This window comes from Thunnus albacares, chromosome 10, assembly GCF_914725855.1.
Source record: "Thunnus albacares chromosome 10, fThuAlb1.1, whole genome shotgun sequence".
In the NCBI taxonomy this organism is placed as follows: Eukaryota; Metazoa; Chordata; class Actinopteri; order Scombriformes; family Scombridae; genus Thunnus; species Thunnus albacares.
This window is the reverse complement of record NC_058115.1, coordinates 21,633,264-21,657,706: the sequence shown is the minus strand read 5'-3', so window position 1 is coordinate 21,657,706 and position 24,443 is coordinate 21,633,264. Positions and strand designations below refer to the sequence as shown.

At 39.4% G+C, this 24,443-nt stretch overlaps 2 protein-coding genes across 5 annotated transcripts; one reads left to right on the top strand and one right to left on the bottom strand.

Annotated features, from left to right (window-relative positions):
* The first annotated feature begins 1,456 nt into the window (after positions 1-1,456).
* Positions 1,457-7,216, top strand: atp1b4 (ATPase Na+/K+ transporting subunit beta 4). Its single transcript, XM_044363661.1, has 9 exons — positions 1,457-1,785; positions 1,990-2,058; positions 2,699-2,915; positions 4,481-4,609; positions 4,724-4,828; positions 5,201-5,400; positions 5,839-5,895; positions 5,986-6,078; positions 6,159-7,216. The coding sequence occupies exons 2-9, from the start codon at positions 1,993-1,995 to the stop codon at positions 6,318-6,320; spliced, it is 1,029 nt and encodes a 342-aa protein (XP_044219596.1). The 5' UTR covers positions 1,457-1,785; positions 1,990-1,992; the 3' UTR covers positions 6,321-7,216.
* A 1,522-nt stretch (positions 7,217-8,738) lies between these two features.
* lamp2 (lysosomal-associated membrane protein 2) lies at positions 8,739-24,411 on the bottom strand. Of its 4 annotated transcripts, XM_044363659.1 has the most exons (10): positions 24,242-24,411; positions 20,533-20,648; positions 19,577-19,787; positions 19,313-19,474; positions 18,958-19,211; positions 18,732-18,851; positions 16,847-16,901; positions 16,593-16,763; positions 11,544-11,707; positions 10,103-10,180 (listed from the first exon to the last, which is right to left on the bottom strand). In XM_044363659.1, the coding sequence occupies exons 1-9, from the start codon at positions 24,285-24,287 to the stop codon at positions 11,565-11,567; spliced, it is 1,278 nt and encodes a 425-aa protein (XP_044219594.1). In that variant the 5' UTR covers positions 24,288-24,411; the 3' UTR covers positions 10,103-10,180; positions 11,544-11,564. The 4 variants fall into 4 exon arrangements, with proteins under 4 accessions (XP_044219591.1, XP_044219593.1, XP_044219594.1 ...); XM_044363656.1 differs by having other exon boundaries at positions 8,739-11,707; XM_044363658.1 differs by lacking the exon at positions 11,544-11,707 and having other exon boundaries at positions 8,739-10,180.
* Between the last annotated feature and the right edge of the window lie 32 nt (positions 24,412-24,443).

The following is a 24,443-nucleotide window of genomic DNA, read 5'->3' as shown; positions in this document are numbered from 1 at the left end:
TGAAGGTGGATAGTACTTCTTCATTTGTAGCAGAACAGGAGAAAGTTAGACAGGAGACTGCGAATGCACAGAAACCACATATTCAAAGAAATATTCATACAACAGTACCTAAATATTTATTTGGACATAAATATGATGATTAAATTATAATTTTTTAAACTTTTTTTAATACTTCTGTTTTCACCTTTTGTTGTAATTTTATCTCCCATAAGACACTGAAGTCATGTCCTCTGTGTTTTTTCTGGGATTTGAGGTTTTATCAATGACAAAATACTATAGAATAGAATAAAAATTATTCATATGATTTACATAGTTAATTCCAGGGAGTGGGTGCTTGAAACAGCATTTAGATCTTGTAGACACATTACATTTACAGAAAAATATAAAATACAAAGGTTGCATTTGGGGCCTCAGACTCATTTCCTCATTATTGTTAAAATCCTGGTTACAGCTGTGCAAATAGGCACACACAGCAACTTTTACTGAATAATTAAAACATCAAAATGTCTGGTGCACATTTTGTCCTCCTCATTCAGCTTTGCAGTGAAAAACACTGATTTGAAAAGAACAAAGATGAACTCTTGTCTAAGTTTTAAAGTCAGTTCAAAAGCTAAATAAATGAAATTAATTGAATTTAAGCAAATCTAGAGCTACTGTAGATTGTATTCCAGTATAGAAAACTACACACACTGAGACTGCTAATGCCCAAATGCACATACAGCTTTTCTTTAGGGACCACACATAGAATACAGAGCTTTTAACGACAGGAAATATGCACTGAAGACACTTCAAATGGCCTGCACACTAACAATACAGTTCTGTCTGTTCCAAAAGCAAGTTGTGCATGGAATTAATGATTTTCACAGGTAGACTTTCCCTGCAAAATGTTCTGGTTTTTGCCTTTTTTGCAACTGACCCTATGTGGTGAGAAGAGTCATTGGCCTTTACTGTAAAATACACACACACACGCACGCACACACATGGACACATGCACGTTTTTGCCGCGCAAATCTCAAAGAACAGATTTTTTTCCATGACGCAATTTCTCTTTTCATGTAAAAGGGGAGAAAAAAAACACCCTCAGAAGTCCCCCTCTCCCACTTTTACATGGGGTAACAGAGCGTTACGTGACCGGAGTGCAGACAGGATCAGGGATGAGGACTACTTGAACCTCACCAGAAGAGAGCTTATGGTGAGCAGGAGTCTGTGGAGGAGCTGCTTTGGCAACTGGATCAGCATGCATGTGCAATAAGAACACCCTAATGACTGATATTTAATTTATGATGCAGCTGTCTCATGCTGGATAAACACCCGATTAAAAGTTATATAAAAAATTAACACATCATAAGCCAATAACAATGATCGTCCGCGCGTCTTTGCGCACGCACATTACGCAGCCAGCGGGCAATGATTGACAACGAGGTCTTGTGTTTGGGATAAGCTATAAATATTGCATTCAGGCTTTGCTTTAGCTCAGCTTAGCAGACAATAGATGATGGTGTGCGTGTACAGAATGCAGTGCTGTGGTCCAGGCTGCTGCCAAAACGTCTCTGGGACCAAAAAAAAGCACTTTGTATCCCACCCCCAGTGTTTCTCCGTGCAGCGTTCATTCACTATGATGCGCGCCTAGTTGAAGGAGGTTCTCCACACCAGGTCCCCTCTGCCTGCCTAAAACTTTCTAATGAAATCCCCAAACACTTTTTGACAAACGTTATTTTTTTTCCTCTAGGGGTCAAGAGGGTTTCGACATATTAATCTGCGTTTTTATTGAAAAGAGAACTTCAGGTATGTCAGATTTTTATTATTCTAATTTTATTTGTTATATTAGTTATTTCTGGGGTCTGTTTCTAGGTTCAATTATCCTGGAAGCTTGGTAATTTTTGTTTTTTTGAATATGTTGAAAATGTTGAAGTTTGAAGATGTGTCGCTCTGCTTCAATGGGGACGGTAGATGTGATTGGTTTAACAAGTACCTTTTCTTTCTGTGAAGAATATGGAGCCCAGTTCCACAGAGGGAGGAGCTGAGGAGACGCTCCTTAAAAATAATCCATCAAATCCAGTAAGTGCTGAAATTAAATAAAACACATGTAACTTTCTATGCAATGTATAACTAAAGCAGATGCAGTGATAAATACATAAATTCTAGTAGCACTTAAGTTTTTAAATAAAAAGCACTGTTTGTGATAGACTCAATCATTTGATTTGCACAAGACTCATAAGATCATAAAGGCATTTTTATAGCATTTCAAACTTTTAACAGCAGATTAAAACTTTTACAAATGGCTCTTTGGTGACACTCACATGTGTCCTGTGGTTCCTCTGGGATATGTGTGTCCTGGCCTGTGGATGCTGAGAGTCAGTGAGTAACATCTGGCCGTCAGAGTGACCCTCCAGCTCTGCTGTCTGCAGCTGCTGCTCCAAGCAGGAGGGTCCACTCAGAGGAGGTCAGCTCTCCCAAAGAGAGCCAGAAAGGTCACCAGCGGGTTTATAATTTGCAGAAACAGGGGACAGGACCATCAGTGCGATGTCCATTAATATGCAGTGCACTGTCCGGCAGTTGAATTATTGGTCATACTCGGATCAGAAGGCATGCCATTTTTTTACTGCAGTGATTTGAAAAGCAAATAGGCTGACTGCAGAACTTAGCAGTTGAGAATATGTGTGGTGAGGGCTTTTTCTCTTCTTCTTCTTTCCACCAGCCTCACAAAGTGATACTCAAACATGGTCAAGAGTTGGAGGAAGAGCAGGAGGAGTTGGCCGAGCACCAGCCTCTGGAGCAGGAAGACCTGAACTTTGAGAGATGGAAGCGCAGGCCGTTACCTAAGAGGACGCTGCACCAGAAAATAGACGACTTGAAGACGTACCTGTGGAATGCAGAGACCAACGAATTCATGGGTCGCTCTGGAAAGAGCTGGAGTGAGTTGTCGAAGTGCAGAGAGGTTCTGCATTTTTGGGGGTGTGGGGAGGGATGTTCGGATTCATGCAAAAGTGTTTTAATTTTTACTGCACAAATGCATAATTATAATAATTTACAGATAACCAGAGTTTGTTTCCTAAAGTTGAGTGATTACTGTGATTAAGAGTCATGTCATGGTGTTTGAATGTCTTTAAAAGATGCACTCAGGGATAGTTAAGAGTGTTAGAAATGTCTCTTCAGTCCAGTGACTCTGCTCACTGTGCTGTGATTGTGTGTGTGTGTCCTCATGCTCAGTGTTTACATAGGTGCATGGACAATTCAGAGTGTCCCGACAAAAACAGACTGCCTGGGGACGTATCCCCAGCGGGAGTGCACTGTTCCGGGCCTCGCATTGGCCAGGAATCACATTCCTCTTCATCTTACCATGCTCTCCAGAGCCTCTTTCCCAAAGCCTTGGCGACCTCATCGCTGAACTTTATATGCTTATGGCGCCGCCTCGATTGCAGTGAAACACGTAGAGATGCTCATGTCCTTTTTTTTCCATAGAGTCCACTGCCAAATTGAGCTTTTGGTGGAGGCGAACTCTTTTGGCAGCAGCACAGACTGGACGAGTTTGTTGAGTCAATGATGATGGAGCACCCTCTTGGTATTCCAGGGTAGTTGCTATGTGATGCCGTTTAGCCCCCTCCCCTTGGTCCACCTGTACACAATGGAAAACATGATCCAGCCGGAGTGTAGAGAGAATATCCAAGGAGAGTGTTTGTTACGTGCATAAGCTGAAACACAGGATCCCAGGCAGGGCTAAAGAGCTCATTCTAGCCACATAACCAGTGTGTGCACACTTGTGCAGGAATGGGGCCCATGTGTCTGCTGAAGAAAGGCCCTGAGTTGAAGTCTGTGCTGTGTGTCCTGTGAGACGAGTGTGTAAGAGGGGACACAATACCAGAGTGGGGTGATTGGGGCTCCTTGGAGCTGGCCGGGCCTCTATGGCTGCAAAAGACCTTCACTACGATGGCAACCGGAGGTTCACTGTGTTCCTGAGTGAAAGGACAGCTGGGAGAATTCTCACTGGGCTTAAACAGAAAGGCCTTTGTGGCTCTGGGGACGCAAGGCTGGCTGCAGCTAGTCCCCTGTGAAATTGCCCGCACAGCAAAAGCCATTTCATTTAGAGCACGTTTGGCTTGATTAGTTGCTGTTAATTGAAAATTGCAGGACAATGCTAGTTCCCAAGGTTTCTTTGTTGCAGGGTTCACACATTAGCTCAGTACAGTGAATTTTATACCAAAAGTATTGGAGTGATTTGCAAGCGCAGACATGAGGGGAGGACAGTGCTTTTGTATGAGTAAACAAATTAGTGACTGTCCTGATCAGGGACAGTAGCTGGAGACCAGACAGACACTGTGTGGTCTGGAAACTGGAAATTCTTCATGGTTCATTACTTTTCTCCACTTAGATCAAAGACAGGGATGTGCACTGTGCTCTGAAAGCCATTGTTGTGCAAATACTGTATCTACAGTGTAATATTCACCAGAATATATTTCTTTTTTTCACTCTCTCCTTTCAGGCCTCATCCTTCTCTTCTACGCTGCACTTTATATGTTTCTTGCAGCCATGTTTGGCGGCTGTTTGTTTTGCCTCATGTGGTCTATTAGTCCCTACCATCCGACCTTCAATGACAGAGTGATGCCACCAGGTAAATATAACCCCAAACCTCACACCACTGCATCTCTCCGCTCGACTGTCCTTCTGTCTGTTGGTTCTACTTGAGTCTCAGCACAGTTGACTGTCTCTTGGTTTCCACTGGCAGGTATGACGATGGCTCCGCACCTAGAGGGCCACGAGATCGCCTTCAACGCCTCTGATCGCAAATCCTGGAAGAAGTACGCAAGGTCTATGGATGAATATCTAAGACGTGAGTCAGTAGAGATTCTGATGAGGTTGTTGAGTTTGTTTAAATGAAGCGGGCACGCAATGAGTTAATCCTCATCTTCACTACCTTTGTCCCCCTTTTCCATTTGGTTCCTGCATGGCATGCTGGGAAGGGAAGCCTCTTTGTGGGCAGAGTGCAGCCATTCAATGTGTTTTTTTTCTTCTTCACATCCCGCTTTTGTCAAGCTTCCTTAATCAGAGGCCTGAGTCTGGCAGGGCATAGCTGTTGCAAGGGTTTATTTATGCCCTCCTCTCCCTCCCTCTGCCTCCCTCCCTCCCTCTCCCTCTCTCTCTCTCTCTCTCTCTCTCTCTCTCTCTCTCTCTCTCTCTCTCTGTCCCTGCTCCTCATCTTCAGCGTATAACGATGGCGCTCAGGAGAAGAAGAACATTCGCTGCACACAGGACAGGTACTTCATGCAGGATGACTTGGAAGAGAGCGCAGAGAGGAAAGCGTGTCAGTTTAAGAGGTCCTGGTTGGGGGACTGTTCGGGGCTGCAGGACCCCCACTATGGCTATTCTCAGGGAAGGCCATGTGTCCTCCTTCGGATGAACCGGGTAAGACGAGGCAACAACAGGAACAAAAACCTGTGAGAGATTGCACTTTAAAAAACCCAACTATGTATCAGCAAAAAAAAAAAAAAAGAAAAAAAAAGAGGGCTCATAAACAGCAGGGTGTCGCTGTATTGATGCAGCTCAGTTTTCTCAGTGAGTGACATCTTGTGGTCGTTTTAGGGAGAGCATGAAGAGACATGGAGCCGTTTCTGCACCACCTTCTGACTTGATTTACATTTTGAATGGTAACTTATGGTGTTGTAGAAAGTTTGGACACTTCTTATGTTTTCAGAAGTTAACTTTTGCGTTTGAGTTTGATTTTATAATTCAGATATAAAGACATTTTTCCTGCTGGAGTTCAGTTTGAAGACTGAAACTATAAGAACTATAAAATCCCACAAAAAAATCCAAATTATGACACTTTTCTCACTTTGCCTATAGATTATTGATTACCTCCCTGGCCAAGGCAAACCAGTAAATGTGACTTGTGGAATTAAGGTACAGTAACATCCACTTGTAATTTTATCTTATGCAAATGTCTGAAAATGTTGTGCAACTGAAAGTCAAGAAAGCTTCTTTCTCTTTCAGAAAGGACCACCAGAAGCCTTGGGAGACATCCAGTTTTTTCCTAAGAGCATTTTTGACCTGAAGTACTATCCATACTATGGCAAGCTTAGACATGTAAGTGCGAGTCTGATGCTTCAAAGTTTTGTGAGATAACACCCGCTGGGCCTTAATCTTCTGCATCTCTTCTGTCTCAGGTAAACTACTCTTCACCGGTGGTGGCTGTGCGTTTTGCAGGAGTGCTGCAAGACACTCACATCCAAGTACAATGCAAACTGAACGGGAAGGGCATCGTTAATGATTCGCCCACTGACCGCTACCTGGGCAGTGTGACCTTCTCCTTGGAAGTCGGAGCGTAAGGCAAAGATATCGCCGCCAGCAGGATGTTCCTGTGACAATGAGGCAGGAAAACGTACAAGAAAAAAAAATGATGTTGACCTATTATTTTACATGAAATATGTAATTTCCCTCTCCTCATCTTTCACTTAAATATCCACGTCTTCTGCTGTGAGACAAGAAGTAGACATTTACTCTTGTGTTTCTGTTGTATCTTTGTACCTTGAGTGCTTCTGGCACCTGCACCCACAACAAACAGTGCTGAGCACATGAGCGAGTACGTAGAGTGAGTTATACAATTCAATTCCTGATATGTTGTAATGATTAGCAAGATTAATCAAACTAAATTACACTCTGCCCAATAGTTAGTCTTTCTGGCTATGCAAATCCAATTATGACTTAAAACATTAATAGGCGATTAGAAATGTGGTTTTGTCAGGTTAGAAAATGGTTTTCTGTGAACATTTTTGTGTGACAAAGTGTACTAATTTGTTTTGCATTATATTTTTCAAACATGTATATTTTAAGAATTCAAAGAACTATCATGCAAACACTGAAAGCAGGACTTGTACTGTACTTACACAGTAAAAAAAAAAGACATAATAAATGACTGCAAATACACTATTACTATATTTTTGTTGAATAGAGCAGAATTATACGTTTATAATAAAGCATCACAAGCCACTTCTTGCATTCTTTTGTAAAAACATTTGCTTATAAGAATGAAATACTACACAAGACTGATCAATAAAGAGACATACTGTACTGTGATAGTTTGTGAAAGGTCTGTACCATTTTTTAAAAAAAGCATAACTATGTGAGAGCATTAATCATCCTGCCTGAACTGTGCTACTAAACTTGGTATCAATGTTGTATTTATTCCTATTATAGTTCTTATAATAAATACAATGTTCTGGTATGTACTCTTAAGTTTTCTTCTGCACGGTGCTCATAGTCTTAAAAATCTTTCAACACACCCAAACTGTGGTTTCCAGTTACAAAACTACAAATTATTGTTACTGTTTAACATTTTTGTGAAGGTGAATGTGTCTAAACAGCTGCTATTGCAAAAATGATTCACACTGTCACTGTTACACTTGCAAGATTAAGGTTCTGTTGTCCTTCTTTAACAGCTTAAAGCACATATTTAACATTGTTTTATCAGACTGATTTTCTGAGTTTCAGAGGTCTGCCACAGAAAATGATGTGTTACCTCTGTTTGGGCTTTTAGAGAGAACACCTGTAAAACATGGTTAAATAAATATTTCTGTAAGAGAATATTTGTAAGAGGTTTAAAGGTTTTACAGACAGCTCTCCCGCAACCCAACCGCCCTAAAATTATTACTTTATTAGGATAACATATTGGAGATTAGTGAACTAAAGCAATATATATCTCTATATACATGGCCCACATAGTTTATAAAACATGAAATATGTCTTTATTTGGTGTAATAATGATGCTTTATGGACATTTTTAGATTTTGTAACTTTTATGAGATGTGCAAGCTCAGTTCTTGCAAAAGGTAGGGTTACCACTTCAATGCTTTTCAACATATTTGGCTTTAATGAAGAAATGACAAACATATACAGTATTGTGCAAAAGTTTTAGGCTCTTAAGATTTTAGATTCTTATCCATAATGCAATACCACCACAGAGTCATCTGATTGATCCCAAATGTATTCTTTGGCATGCCAACGACCCCAAACATACAGCTAAAGTCATTAAGAACTACCTTCATCGATAAGAGGAACAGCAACAGATGGTTTGACCCCACAAAGTCCTTATCTTAACATCATCGAGTCAGTCTGGGATAGCATGAAGAGACAGAAGCAGCTGAGACACCTAAATACACAAAAGAACTGAAACAACTTCTCCAAGATGCTTTGCAGGTGTACTGAGAAGAACTGATGCAAAGCTTGGTCACAACAAATATTGATTTGATTTGGGTTTCTTCTGTTTTCTGCACTTTGTATGAAGTTAACTGATAAACACTATTCATGACATTATTCATGAGAACATCCTCACTTTACTTTTAGCACCTAAAACATGTATATATTATAGAGAATTGCTTGATTCTGTAATTATTATTTTTACCCATCAGTAGTGCAGTTGTGGGACCAGAAACAGCGAGGAAGTGAAGTAAAGGTAAAATGTTTGGTTTTAAATTTGTCTCAGTAATAGGTTAAGCCGACATGATCTGTCGTGACCTCAGGGTCAACTTGCATATCTGCACACATGCCAGTTATAGCCGGGGTGAGAGTCATGCTTCTGTGTACCATTACAGGCTATAAAAAGCACATCATTGATCAAAGTTGAACGGACAGTTCGAGCAGTAGCAGCAGTTAACCTTTGAACTCAGTCCAGTCACAAGACTTGACGCTCTGCGGCTCGATAAAAGCAGGACACAAACTGCTCAAAAAAAAAGAAAGAACGACAGTGATACAAAACAAGAACGAAACTTTATTTAATTTGTTCCCCACTTGTGTTAAACAAGCTCATCACATCACATTCTTCATCAGATGGAGACAAGCTTCAAGCAAGCAACTCAAGAGGTGCACAACAGAAAGGCACAAACTGTCGGGGGGGGAATGATCAAACGTACAGAACTGAGGATGACATCTATAAAATGGTGTGAAATAAGACCAGGGAGGGGAAATATTACTCATGGCCTTCATACTGTCATCTATCTGCTCAAGCTGTTGATATTTCTGAACTATCACATAGTGGGTGGTGTGTGGATCTTAATCGAACCAATGTTCAGTTGTCAGATTTATGTACATTCAACTAAATTTGATCCTGGAGACCAACGTAGTGTTTACTTAAACCAGGATTGAGACTCCCAAATGCCAAAAATATGCATCTGTCACAGTAATAACAGAGAATTACAAGAGGACAACACTATAATTAACTTGTCAAATACTCACATGTTAATCTTTTAAAACTAAATGTACAATTAAAGAAAAACAAATTTTCCATCCTCCTAACGTGAGCAACAGAAATATAAACGTCTAACATCACACATTTCCAAAAAAACAAAACAAAACTGGTCCCAGTGCTGGTAAAGTGTCTTCATAAGTTAGTGTCCCTTTCATCAAGCTACAACTAAGTGTCTAAATGTGCAGCAGATTTTAATTTTGGTGTTAATTTCAATGTTAAGTGTTGGTTAAAGAAACAAAAAAGTGCAAAAACCAAACAAAAACAAGCAAAAAACAGTGGTTTGTGGGGGTATGAATGACAACAGTGGATCTATTAGCTTGCTCGTACATTCAAGTCATCAAAAATCAACGTCATTCATTCTATACAAGAGATTAATTTACACATATACTATTGTACAGCACAGAAACTGAGAGGAAAAAACCTCTTGCGGTGGGAGAGGAGGGAGGGAGGCTCTCTGGGGAGGAGAGGAGGTAATGGTGGACGGCTACTCACAGCCATAAATTCGATTTTTAAAACATGCAATCTATAATCAAACGATGCAATATCGATCATAAATGTTTTGGTACTGGATTCAGTCATTGGCATCAAAGCAAAAAACAAAGAAAAACCATTGAGAGGGTGGTTTGCCGGGATCAATTTTAAACTGTACGAGAAATAAGCTATAAAGGTTATTTTCAGGGAGACACTGCCTCACAGGAAACAGAAGGGGAAGGGATGGCGTTACGGGAGGAGTGTGTTTAGTTTTTTTTTGTCAAGAGTTGTGAGGGTTGGGAAGGTGAGAGGCAGAAGCAGCCGGGTTGGATTATACAGACTGGTAGCCAGTGCGACTCTTCCTCCGACCAATGAGGTAAGAGATAAGCACAAGGATGATTAGGAAGCTGAGCGCCACGCCCACTGCAATGGGCACCAAAAAGCTCAAATCAGAGTCCAGGAAGCATTCCTCAGCTGACAGACAGGAAGACACACAGACAGAGAGACAGCAGGTTAGTGGATTAGACAGCAGAAAACACTACGACGAGGAGGAGGAGGAGGATTGAGGAATTTAAAGTCCTTAAAGGGTTCGAGATGAAGCAAAAGTAGCATGAAAAGAAACCTAGAAAATGACATTTCCACAAAGAGAATCAAAATTATGTAGAAGAAAGCGTCATTAAATGTTTTTAAAGGCACAAGAAGGAAATCACCCAAGTGGAAATTTCTCTCGTTATTCTATGTATGAACATTAATTTCAGGCAGAATGATCAGAAAAAATCTTTAAGGAATAATTTGACCTTTTGGGAAATATTGTACACTTATTTGCTTTCAGGTGTTCTGGGGTCAGATGACAGGATAGATATCAAGTTAAATATACAGTTAGCTTAGCTTAGCCTAAAGACTGGAAACGATGGCAAACAGCTAGCCGGGCTCAGTCCGAAGATAAAACAAAATCTACCCACCAGCACTTTTAGGGCTCATTAATTAGTTAAGTTATATCATATTTATTTAATCTGTACAAACAGAGTGCAAAAACAACAAGATGTGGGTTTATTGGCGGGTTTATGCGCCTAACTGACTGACTCTTTCTGGGCTGTGACCGAATTCACTCCCTATTTGCTTAATAGTGCACAATATTTACCCTTAAACATTTCATTTGAGTGAGTTAATGGAGTGTGCAAATGTATGCTGTATATAGTATACTCAAAAATGACAAAAATGGGATGAAAAAGTTTGTCCATAGCATGTACACTTTTCTATCAATTCCAAGTGTAAAGTGTCGCATTTCCTAGATGCTAAAATTCTCATTGTGCCGCCCTACACCTGTCAACGATGGTGCAAAAATGATGATTTAGTGTCTGAAATCTCAACTCACAGCTCACTACAGAATAAAACACTTTAGTGTATATAGGAAGTAATGAATGACAGTGCTGGGGTCACTGCACCCAGACAAGAAATAGTCCCACGTATCACCTCCTGTAAACCCACAACATGTTGTTTTTACATTTTGTTTTAGTGCAGATTTAACAAGATTTTACATGTTAATTAGAGAGCTTTTAGCTTTTAATCTGTGAACAGAGCGAGGCTAACTGTTTCCCCCTGTCTCCAGTCTTTGTGCTAAGCTAAGCTAACTGGTTGCTTCATATTTACCATACAGACATGAGAGTGGTATCAATATTCTCAACTAACTTGGCAATAAAGTGAATAACTATTTCCCAAAATCTCTGTCAGGCAGCACTGAACACTACATGGAAACATTAATGCAACACCACACTGGTAATTTTTCATAATCAGGCAAAATGCAGAGAAGCAAACAAGCAGCGATTGACTGACTAACATCTAAATGAGGCAGGTTTAACTAGAAAGACTCATAGCCGCTGGCCATGTTTCTCTTTCTTCCGATGAAATAGGCCAGCAGAACGACAAGAATGAGAACAAGCAGGGCCACTCCGACAGCTATGGGAACAAGGAAGCTCTCCGCATCACCCTGGCATTCCTCAGCTAGACGAGAGTGAAGAGAGCAGAGAGGTGAATGTCTTATAGGTTGAACAGGAGTTTAAAAAAAAAAAAAAGGATGATTAATGCATGGACAGCAGGAGAAGAGAAGTAGCCCCGCTAACCAAGTATTTGGTGCATGAACAGCAGTTTTACAAATGAATAAACATTTACTCAAACATCCAGGACAACAACGCATTTTTATTTTATTTCATGAATGTCAAAATGCTAAAAAAGCTCCACGTCAGTCTGACACACAATTTGAAATCCAATTTATTATAACTAACAGCGATAATACGATAATAATGGAGATGAAATCAGCAGTCATTTTGTATCCACATAACACACATGAATTGATCTGGAAGAAGATGATCCTGCAGCACAAATTCCCTTTGCTGAACATGTGCAATGTTCTCCACAACTGAAGGGGAATTAAATAATGATCTGAAGCTTAGCAAGTTACCAGAACAATAGCTCAACAGTATTAATGAGTTACTGAATGTACAAAACTGATTTTTTTTTTTTAATTAAAGGCACTATTATCATGATGATAAACCTACTGGATGATTTATTGAGGAGAAGACAGGTGAACCTTGAGAAAAATGTCTAACATTACTATTTATACTAGTGCTGCAAAACCATCTTTATAATTAAGGCAACTCAAGTTTTTACAAAGCTGAAATAAACAAGACAGCAACGACCACAAGCCTGCATTTGATTTAAGAGCTATTATTCATACACATATACAATGTCCTGGGGAAGCAAAGTTTTCTGAGCAACTTAAAAATGCAAATAATTTGAGCGAGTCTCATATAACCGACTGCGTTGCTCCAGTTGGAACAAAGCAAACAGTAAATAACACTCTGCTAGAATTAAGCAACAATACACAGCAACTAACGTGTCACATCGGCTTACTATCGTTACAAAAATACACATTCTTGGGCTTGCCTCCATCCCGGATGCTGCTTCACCGCAACCTGCACCGACTCCCTGACTTAAAGATCTTTGGGTGCTTTCACATCAGTGGTTTGGGTTTATTTGGATCAAAGACCAGAAGAAAAATAAAATAAAAGCCTTTAAGCTCTGGTCTGGTTTGTGTTCTCACTGGCTTATTTCAAAAGAGCTGTAACCATGAAGTCATACGGACTCATAGGCGACTCATTTATAACGACTGTGGTCCTGCATCATCATCATCGTTTCATTCATTTATGTTCTCTGGTGTCACAAAACAACCTGATTATGAGCATCATTAGTCTGGACTGCAAATAGGCCTCATATGTCACCTGGTAAATACTGGCGAACAGAAACAGGACAAAAAAAAAAGGCATTTTGTCCTTTAATATTATGGGAGGAGAGCTCATCACGCCTCTGGTAATACTTTGGTTTAACTCTTTCATGTATCAGAGAAAATCTCCACACTCCTGTACTGAGGTGCATCAGTGTTACCATGGTTATCACATTGCATAAATAGATTGGGAGTTCGCTTTCTTAACAGTTCATGATCAGCAGATTGATTTAATAGTAACTTTTGATTTTATGCTAAAATCTCATATAATCACAAAATCTTGCAGTTGGTCTGTTTGCACCTCAAACAGACCAACTGACCAACAGAGTACGCTTTTCAGACAATCTCAGTGCGGTTGGAGTTTGATTTAACTGGTTTCACCAGAATTAATTTAATCTGAACCAAACAGATGTGAAAGCCCCTTCAGTATGAGTGATGTTCTCCTACATTACAAAAAAAACAACAACAAAAAAAACCCAGTTTTGTCTATTTAACCTGACAGATTTTAATTTGTGCCGTTTCGTTTGTGCTCTTCTCGCTGGTTTGGTGTACTTCTCTGCACCAAAAAAGGATTTTCTAATACCTGAATCAGTCTGGGGTTGTTCGTTTATATTGCCGGGCCTCTGCCAGTCAAATCTGATCACTTCAACACCCACACACAGTCCTGACGAAGCAGGTTAGCTGAACTTCAATTGTTCAGTCATGAGGAGAAACATAAACTGATTTGATTTTCAGGAGCTTTAACACCCTCTGATCCAACTGCATCTTTCAGAGCTCAGGCCAAGCCCAGGCCTATACACAGGTGAAATAACTTGACACAGTTTCAAACACAAATATGCAAAAAATTTAAAGAGCGCCTTAGTGCATTTACATGTAAATATCCTCCTCTCAGAATGATCTGCGCTGAGAGTGAATATCTACACAATAGTACTGTCCCTTTTCTAAACCTAATGCCAAAATGTATTATGTATGACTTTTCTTTTCAGGTTTATTCTCTGACTTGAACTTGTGCAAGTGTAAGAGACCTTTTAAAACAGCAGACATTTTGACATAACAGGAGAAGCACAGGTGTAATTAATAACACTAACAATGACAGCATCGGTTACATTGTTAATGTTATTACTCCCACCTGGGCTTTTACTGCTCGACATATATCAAAATGTCTTCTGTGAAAAAAAAAAAAAAAAAGGTCTGTCAACGTTCAAAACAAACACACATTTTGATTTCACATTCTTAACATAATTGGAGCCACATGATCAGGACATTGATTCAAATATTTCTCCTGCTCTACAGGGGCAAACATGGGCTAAAGCACATTTTCCTTTGACAACTTTCCAAATGGAGTAGACCTTCATCCTTGTTAATGATTCTAGGAGCAAAGAAAAGAAAGCTACTCGACTATCTTCCTTATGTTTCTGAAGGATTTTCAGCTGAAATGCTGTGGATATAATTGTTATTCTTAAGTGCTGATAATGCAAATAATTGCAGGGATGAAAAGCCAAACCATAAAGGAAGTAAAAACTAAAAATGTGCACAAAGATTAAATAATGACAAAAGCAAAAACAAAAAGGAATGTCTGCAGAGCAAATGCAGGTTCCTGAAATTACAACATATCTAGTGCTGGAGATATGTACGACTTAAAATAACTATGTACTGTATACTGAACATACTGACAAGAGTATGAAGTCTCATTCAATAAAAAGTCATTTTACATTGTGATTTCTTACATTTAAAAAAGGGGGTTTGTATGGATCTTGCACTTGCTCCATTAACAAAAACAACAAAAAAAGGAAAAGACAAGACATCCAGAAAACAACAAAAAACAAACACAAACATGGGGTGTGAACAAGTTTGGTCCTTGAGAACACCAAGCCTCAGATCTTGATATTGATTTTACATTTATCTCATCATTAAAGACCCTTTAGCTGATTCAAAAATGCTTGATGTGCATTCCATGTCTCAAGATGACCAATAACTTTTAATACCAGCAGATAATAAAATCAATTTTTCTTTATGAAACTACGTCTCAAGTTTAGATTTAAGCTCTTGAATTTATGTTATTTGCCAATTAAGTTGATTGCACATGAACCCCAAGGACCAGGCTTGGGAACCCCGTGATATTTCATGATTGCAGACTGGATTTAAAGGGTCTGATATCCAACATAAGTCTTTCTTCGACCAATCACGTAAGCGATCACTACAATGAGAATCAAGCCAGCCAGAGCAGCGCCAACAATGATTGGGATTAAGATGCTGGTGTCATCCAATGAACATTCATGGGCTGCAGATAAAAAGAGAGTCAGTCAACAGGTGGATTAACAAAACACATCCTGAGAGACAAAGAGTGAAGCAGCAGCACAGCAGAGTTGAGCTGTGCGACAACGTACAAACACTTCACGTCACCACTTTAAAGCTGTCGCACGGCACCTTTTTTCATTTGAATGAACATCTTTGATATGACAGATGATGGTAGATGAACTTAATACGAATGAAGAGATTCTGCAGGAGGACGTCTTTCAAGTGATCAGGAAGATGGACTTTAGTTCGGGATGGACTTGGTTTGAAATGGTTTTTGTAGGATTTGGGGGTCAAACAAATTCTGACACCAAACTGTGTCTGTTTTTAATTTTTTCTCTAATTTTTGCTTCTTTTCCTTGTGAAATACTGGAAACTTTCACCTCCTCAAGCCTCTAAAAATTCTTCAAATTACTTCTGATGAGTAATCATGAGTAGATGTTGCTTCAATTTAAGGGTTCACAAGCCAAACAGGTTGAGAATCATTCATTTAAAATGTATTCAAACTATTTCTCTTGGTTGATAGTTTAATATGAAGTAAAACTAATTAACCACCAGTCATGACGTCGGCTGTCTGTGATTTATTTTTTTAGCCCCAAACAAAGTATGTCAGTGGTACCGATCTAAAACTGTACATTTTATTGTGCAGTGCAAAATTAATTATTAAATGGTTAATTATATCATCTTTTATTAAAAAATAAAACCAGGTATTTTACTATAGGTATACTATATTTTACTATAGGTTTGTTTGAAAGGATACAAAATGTTTCCGAAACTGTTTCAGCTGCACATCTTACTTAATAAACATAATGTTGTATTAATGATGTCCTGCTGCAAGAGAGCTTAAACTGTGTTTAACTGTTTTATGTCAATATAAATTCACTTGAAAACAAATAATACTTACCTCAAAATACACACAAGAGTTAAGTTATGGCTTAGATTAAATATTCACACTTATTATGTTCTGCTATTAATTAAGTCCTGAATGAAACATCTTTAATTAAACCAAAAAAAAAAAGGAATTCTTAACTTCTTAACTAGTGCAAAACTGCACTTTTAACAAGTAAATATTTATTAAACTCTGCTTGTTTATGCTGTTAAACAGAAAATCTGAAATGCTATCTTAAATGTTTTCAAATGACACTCTGTCCTTGTGTTGCTTCAGACTAACAATATGAGCCTTCAAACACAACAAAAATCCTCTTCCTCATTTCAACCTTTAGAGTCATTGGCACATTTTCCAAACTCTCACTCAGTCTGTTCAAGCCCCGGCCAGCAGTGAAGGTAAAGAGACATAAAGGAATAACCTACCTGTACTGAAAACACCCTTCTTCACTCCAAAGGGTTGAACTTGCAGGTCGAAGGTGAAGATGGTGAGCAGGTTGGTGATGGTGTAGTTCTGCTCCTTATTACACATGTAGGAGCTGCCGACGGCGGCCTCCCACAGACTCAGGTTGCTGTTCACCTCAGAAAACACTACGCCTTGAAAGAAACATACGGATGTAAAGACAACGTCTGGGTCTGCTGCCTGGTGTATGTTGGGTAGACATGAAACTTTTAATTACCGGAGCTTGGTTTTGCGGTGACGTTCAGAGCATGTAGGCGGAATTTCTTTGTGTCCTGTAAGAAGAAAAATACAAGTTCAGATATGAAAAATATACATCAAAAGGAATTTATTTTGAATATATAACATTTTGCAAATGTTTAGCAGCCCTTGTTACTACCAAAGGCATCCGGGATACAAACATTTCCTTTCTCAGTCCTCGGTGATGAGTGATACAGTCAGTATAGTACAGTCACATTTCGTTGCATTCTGTCTAATTCTGTGAACTTATATAATGTTAGAAAAGTTTCAGCCTGTTTTTTTTAAATCCATCTAATTCAGTGATTACCAACCAGAGATACGAAAAGATAACAAAGACGGTGGTGCAGCTGAGCTTCTTTTGAAAAAACACAAAACAAAATCCCAGAAATTAGGATTTGATGTTTAAAAATTGCTCAAATATTTGTATTTCAGATGAAAATGAACACCTAAAGAGGATTAAAAATCTCAATATTTCTTGAGACAATAACCTTCCAGCTAAACAGTTTCACAACAACTTGTAAACTACGACTTGAGTTTATTTATAATGCTCATCACCCAAAAATTCTCTCAACACTTTACAAGTTAAAACTAGAAATACTGCCTCACGGTTGTAGCTTCCGCCAACCAGTCAAGTTTACATCCATGTCTGTCTAGACTTGTGTAATATTTGTACTGAAGACTTGAAGGAATTTAATAAAAGGTATTAAGTGTATTTTTCTTGTATGTGTTCACATTTGGCCAATAAAGCTGATTCTGATAGAACACAAAGTTGTAGTCATGACGGTAGACAAAGCCTCAGATATGGATGTTGCTGCAAAGAAGCTACAAATACTAAAACGTGGATGTTTCACACACATCTTCAACCCGACAGCACCGAAGATCTAAACAATCACCACAGTTTCAAGGTGGGAACCAAGATTAGTGTCACCAATTCAGTATCCAATCAAATGTGAAATAAGGTCACAATCTCCCCTTCTGTTCCTGAGTTTTGGCGTTGAATAACAGCCACACACACACACACACACACACACACACACACACACACACACACACACACACACACACACACACACACACACACACACACACACACACACAGGTAATAATGTTAATATGACAACAGGACTGAGGTTAGGGATCTAAAAATAGAGATCAAACCAGAACATAATTAAGGTAACTACTTGTCAAACAGTGATTTGATTTCCCAGCTGGTTAAATTAACGAGAGGCCACAGATGTTTTCAGCCTGGATCTGAAAATCTCAATAGAACTTCCTCCTCAATATGCAGCAGTTTATTCCAAAGAATGGGAGATCGGCAGGCAAAGGCTCTACCACCAAAAGATTTTTGTTAAATGGACGAACAGTTAGGTAAACCAGGATGTGATGGAGTATACGGGGTAATAAGGCTGCAGATATACGAAGGAGCCGTTTAAGGCCTTATGAGTACGATGGAGGATTTTCAGCTCTCGCTTGAATTGGTAGCTAATGCAAAGACAAAATATCAGTAATGGTGTTATATGATCCGACTTAGATCTTGTGATGACTCTGGCAGCTGCGTTTTGTACCAAATGGAGACCTTTAGTTGCGGTCATACTGTGTAGGCCAGAGGAAAGTGCATTACAGTAGTTGATTCTGGATTTTATAAATGCATTTACAAGGATTTCAACGTCTGAGTTGGATAAAATGTGGCGTATTTTGGCAATGTTACAAAAGTGAAAGAAGGCAGTTCTTGTTCTCTGGTTCTGAGAAATTGGGCAGCCTTTCAGATTATTGAAAAAGAATCAGAAAACAATTAAAACACAATCTTAAATGTCACCAGGCCTGCGTATTAAACAGATACAACTAACATGCTGTTGAGAACTTACATTGGCAAAGGTGAACATGATGGTCATTGAGTTGGACACCAACACCAGCTCACTGCTGTTGACTCCACATGATCCAGAGGCGACGGTCCCATTAGGATCCAAGTTCATCTCCTGATATTTCTACACCAAATGGAAGAGAACGGAACCAAATCAGCAACAGCTACAAAGATCATCTGTGTGTATAACATCTGGAAAACAAAGGGATTAATTGTGTTTATAAACATACGTCTCCTTGCTTGAAACCAATCCGCAGGCCGAAGTCGGCCAACAGGCAGGCTGTGCTGTTCTCATCTGGCTTGATGCTGTACTTCCCAGTGGTGGGTGATGGGAGGGTGGGGGTCGGGGTGGTCGTAGGAGGAGGAGCAGGGGAAGTCGAGTTTGTGACAGGAACCGCTGTGGTAGTGGTAGGAGTGGTGGTGGGGGTGGGAGCAGCAGTGGGGGCAATGGTGGTCGCGGGCACATCAGCGGCACAAGTGGTGACTGTGACGAGGAGAAAAAAAAAAAGAGAGACGAGGTCATAAATAGAGACGGGAGACGATCATTAGAGCCAGGATGAGATGTGAAGCTTCATCTGTACTTACGGTTGTCACTCTTGCTGCCGTTACTGACAAAAGCCTGTATGAGCACGTTCCATAGAGTCTGATTGACAGAGTCGGACTGGATCATGTCTTTACTCTTGCAAGAGTAGCAGGTGTCCAAGCCTACGTCCGTAATATGAGGCTTCATGGTCACTGATGCGGTTTCTAAAGAAACAAAACAGAAATTAAAAAAAAAAACCAACATCAGCATTTAGTAAGAGACCTTTTGTCCACACTTTTGTCTGCATTGTGAGATGCAGAAGTTACCGTTTAACACAGAATTGGGGAAGACGGTTGAGTCGTTGAGATTGTAGGAAAACGTGATGGAGTCCGCCTGGTATGTATTTCCTTTCACAGCGAAGTTCATGCTCCAGGAGTGTCCATCTCCAAAATTGAGCTTCAGCGTTGAGCTTGTGGCATCACAAGCACTTTCATCGTTTTTGGCGCCACTAGGAAGTTCAATCTCAACTGTTTCATTCTGAAATGAGAGTTTATACAGTAGATTTTGTAAAAACAAGCTTGACACATCTAAAGAAAAAATGTTCCTAAGCAGAGTTTAAGACAGACACAGAAAAGGTTTACTGATCACAGTTTTAATATATACAAAAATACAAAGTACAGTTAAGGAGCAGTTTACAAAAAGCTGTCGTCCCTTTTTTGTTTATCTGATGTGCATGACAAAAATATGAGATCTGACAAATGTTTAGCTCTGAAAAACATTAATTTTAAACATCAAACAACAAATGTTTTCATCACCTAAAGTATTTCCCATGTTAAGATGACATTGGCCAGAATCTGTTAGACAGCTAATATGATAAATCTATTCCAGTAGGAAAAAGTAATAAAGACAGATAAGAATTTTTTTAAGATTACGTAAATTTCTGTGAGCTCTATGTGGCCCAAATACTCACTAGTGAAAAGACAGGACATAACAATTACAGGATATGCACGCGGACAACTCACAAACTGAAATGCTGAGTAGAGAGAATATTTCTGCTTGGTAGTGACTCCCCTCGTTTCCCCCTTTTCATGGTGACATTTTCTTCCCACAAGACTTGTCTGATTATCGAGCCACTGAGGGTTTCTGGAAACTGCAGCGCTGCTATGCTGCATTAGCAAAGCACGCTCACAAGTCTACTGTGTACCCTGATATATAGTATATATACTAACACAAACACGGTCAGTCAAAGTAGAAGATTGTGTAATTAAGAGCAGACACTCACCTTATTGCCGGTGACTTCATATGAGACTGAGAAGTTGACCATTAGATTTGCATACAGGCATAACTTGCCGTCTTTGTCATTGACCAACACCTCGATACCATGCGACACATGGATTTCTGAAAAGAAAAGAAGTTACTGAATTTATTCTGAATTATTATATAGAGAAATCAGTCCAGCTGGAATTTAACAGGTTACTGTCTTTTCACTAAAAATATAGTTGAAACAAATGTTAAAGTCGTGGACACTTCATGTGAAGTCCATCTGTTCCAATATGAGAGACTAAGAACTAACATGTTTTCAAATATAAAGTCGGTACAACATAGTGGACAACAAGAAAACACAAGTATTATTACTAATATTTTTAAAGGACAGTGCACTGTACAATATAGATTTCTGTCATACTTGCAACAGAGTTATACACATTTCCACTGGTGCTAAGAAACTGCATACAGTTTAACAGAAGACAGGCCAAGGTCCACTTGGATTAACTATCATTTTGACAATCTGCGCTGTCATCAACTCAACAGCTGCCTGCTGCAATCCGCAGGTCACATAAGCTTATGAAGCACACAACATGAACTCAAACTCATTCAGATGACCCTGGCTGTAAAAATACTTTCTTTTTATTAGAGAGCCAGATTTAGAGTCTCAACGTTACCACAACCTGTACAGGTCTGTCGAGCACTATCACCCCACCTGTCAGTATCTAGTACACTGGTTAAGTTTCCGTAAACTGAAATCAAAATGTGTAACTATCTACATACCATGGGGACACTTTTTTTTTGGTAAGACCAAAAATGTAAACACAGTCCGAGATAAAGTTTGGTAAGAACATTTGCAGTGGAAACATTGTTGAAATTCCTAATTAGGTCACAGAACGATGAGTCACATATTTTGGTTTTAACGCTGTATTTGTCAGCAGTGGAGATTAACTTTCAGCGTAGGTTCGCAGTTTTTCAAGTGTGTCTTAAAACAACAGTCAGGTGTCCATACGAACACTGAAAGAGGTTTTCCTCGCTGTAATTATTCCTCCTGTTCATACCGGAAATAAAAAGATCCCCTTCAGATGTGCTTTCAGTGTAAGTGATGGGAGACAAAATCCAAAGTGTGTCCACACAGTCATTTTGTGCATTTAAGAGTTGATCTGATGCTTATATGAGGCTTCAACAGTCTGCATATGAAGCATCATATTAGCTTCAGATAAACTTTTTAACAGTGGTGGACAAAGTACTCAGATCATTTACTTAAGTAAAACTACCAATACAGCAACATAAAAAATACTCCATTACAAGTAGAAGTCCAGCATGAACAATCCTACTTAAAAGTAGTGGTTTGGTCCCATATATGACATCATTAGCTTAATATTACTGTTAGTGTTGTAGCTGCTGGAGGTGGAGCTAGTTTCAACTACTTTATATAGTATATAAACTATTTAGTTTAGTCCAGTGGTTCCAACCTAGAGGTTGGGCCCCTCCAGAAGGTCACCAGATAAATCTGAGGGATCGTGAGATGATTAGTGGGAGAGGAAAGAAGAAAAAACTAAGTTCTGATACACAAATCTGTTTTGAGTTTTAGGACTTTTTCTCTCATCTTTGATTTTTGGTGAAATAATTGTATCATTTACTGAAATGAAACCATGTGAGAAGTTTAGAGGGGAAAAAATCACTATTTGGTGGAGTTGTCAACAATTCATAGAGGCTGTTTACACTTGGTTTTAAAATGTGTTTCTGTGATCCGAACACAAGTGGACAGCCTAGACACATCACACCTGTGTCTATCATGCGTCTCCAGGGTGTTCAGATTTCGTTACTGCCTACGTCACTTCTGCTAGAAGATCAAAGGGCCAGTCTGTCACCAGACAAGCGCCAGATTTGTTTTGCACAGGCTAGCTGAGAAAACAAAAATGTTTCAATAACTAATATACATGTACGGGCTAATCCAGCTGTTAAGATTGGCAGGACAAAGTCATTTGGTGTCACCAAAACAACCACCACATCCTCCATTGACAACATATTTTCCTTTTACATCCTTATATGTAAGTACAGTACTTGAATAAATGTACTTAGTTACTTACATTTTGGCACAGAAGGTTTGTGGATTTTGGTCCCAATCACTTATAATGTAAATGCATTATGAAGGGTCAGTATGGCCAGGAGGAATGATTACAGAAAGAAAAAAAACTATTTCAGTGTTCATTTGGGCACTTGACTGTTCCTTTAAACTGACTCTCACAGCAGTTCAAGCACTGTATTACCGGAAGAAATTACAGCGGATTCCTCATTTGAAACATTTATGTGAAATGAAATTGATCTTGTTTAAAGTGATGGATCCTTCAGACATACACTCCCTCTCGCTGCCTGCAGATCTTCATCAGCAGGTCTACTGGCACTACCAGCCATCGACCTCAGCACAATGGGTGCCAGGGCCTTCTCCTGTACTGCACCCAAACTTTGGACCACCCTCCCACCTCACATCCGCATAAAGGAATTCAAAACAGTTCTTAAAACCCATCTTTTTAAACTAGCTTACTCACTCTAATTACATCAACATCTTAGTTTTTACTAAATGTCAATCTTGACTCATTACTGAGCTGTTGTTTATTGCATGTTTCACTGATGATTGTACTGATGTCTTATTACTGCTTATTGTATTATTGATCTTATATGATGTAAGGTGACCTTGAGTGTCATGAAAGGGGCCTTTAAATAAATTATTATCATTATTATTATTAGTATTATTATTATTATCATCATCATCATCATTATGAACGATACATGACATAGCGTTAATTTAACGGTAACTTACATCACATGACTCTAAGGTACATCACACGACTTAAGTTTAAGGTACATAACGTAACGGTAGTTTAACGGTGCATCACATGACTTTAGCTTAACTGCACATCACGTAACGGTAGTTTAACGGTAACTTGCTGTAGCTGTACGGTCACGTGCCAACTTACTGTAAACCTCCAAAAGTTGCTAACTATTTTAGCCAGCTAACACAACGTTGATGCAACTTATGTTGTACCTGCAGGGCTTTAAACGCCCTTTATACTTGGTAACCTTGCTGTGTGTGTGTGTCTTTATCTGCAGACATCGCTCACACAAGCTTATGTTTCATCATTTAATCAAACTTTAGCTTTCAAATTATCCAAACAGTAAGCTAACGCAAAGTTAGCTACCGTTGCCTGGTCAACACATCATATCATATACGGCTATGATATCAGTACAGCTACAAACGTTTTGCTAGTTTAACAGTTATTTCCAAGATGTAGTTTAGCTGCTGGGCGTTTGCATTAACATTTAAACGTCGAGTATGTGAACGAATGCCGTGTTTTAAGCTTCACACGGCGGTTTAGCTGCGTTTCAGTGGTGTTGTTGACGTAGGTAACAATTAGCAAGCAAGCTAGCCACATTAGCAAAACATCACGACTCCTCGAGTGAACAGCTGATTATGGTTTCGTTTTTTCAAGGCCTGTACAGTTAATTCACCCCAAGAAGGGAACATATATGTGTCTGTAATTTAAAAAGTGGCACAAGCACCAAATATATTCAAATATATTCAAATATCTTCTCACATCTTCATAAAGCCTGAGCTCAGCAGCACCAGGCCCCAGAAGTTTAATCACGTCACTTCGCAGAATCGCATTTTTTTTGGTCTTTCTTTCTGCATTGATTTAAATATTGTTCAATCCAGTTATACGTACCAATTCCGAGTGCGAGGAATAACACAAATGCAGCATATCGGGACATGATCGCCTGGTAGTTTTTGAGTATGCCAGACACCGGAGAGGAGAAGAGAAAGCCGGACAGAGACGCTCACTCAGCGGCGTTTGAGATGAAGCTGAGCCGCTCTACCAGGAAATGGAAATCATATGACAGGGACCAATGTGTCAGACCAGAGGAGGT

Coding starts and splice junctions, on each gene's coding strand:
- atp1b4 (XM_044363661.1), top strand. CDS start 1,993: ATGGAGCCCAGTTCCACAGAGGGAGGAGCTGAGGAGACGCTCCTTAAA. Junction 4,829..5,200: donor TATGGATGAATATCTAAGAC/GTGAGTCAGTAG, acceptor CCTCATCTTCAG/CGTATAACGATGGCGCTCAG. Junction 6,079..6,158: donor ACTATGGCAAGCTTAGACAT/GTAAGTGCGAGT, acceptor CTTCTGTCTCAG/GTAAACTACTCTTCACCGGT.
- lamp2 (XM_044363656.1), bottom strand. CDS start 24,287: ATGTCCCGATATGCTGCATTTGTGTTATTCCTCGCACTCGGAATTG. Junction 18,852..18,957: donor TTGGTTTCAAGCAAGGAGAC/GTATGTTTATAA, acceptor CATTTGGTGTAG/AAATATCAGGAGATGAACTT. Junction 16,764..16,846: donor CACCGCAAAACCAAGCTCCG/GTAATTAAAAGT, acceptor GTTTCTTTCAAG/GCGTAGTGTTTTCTGAGGTG.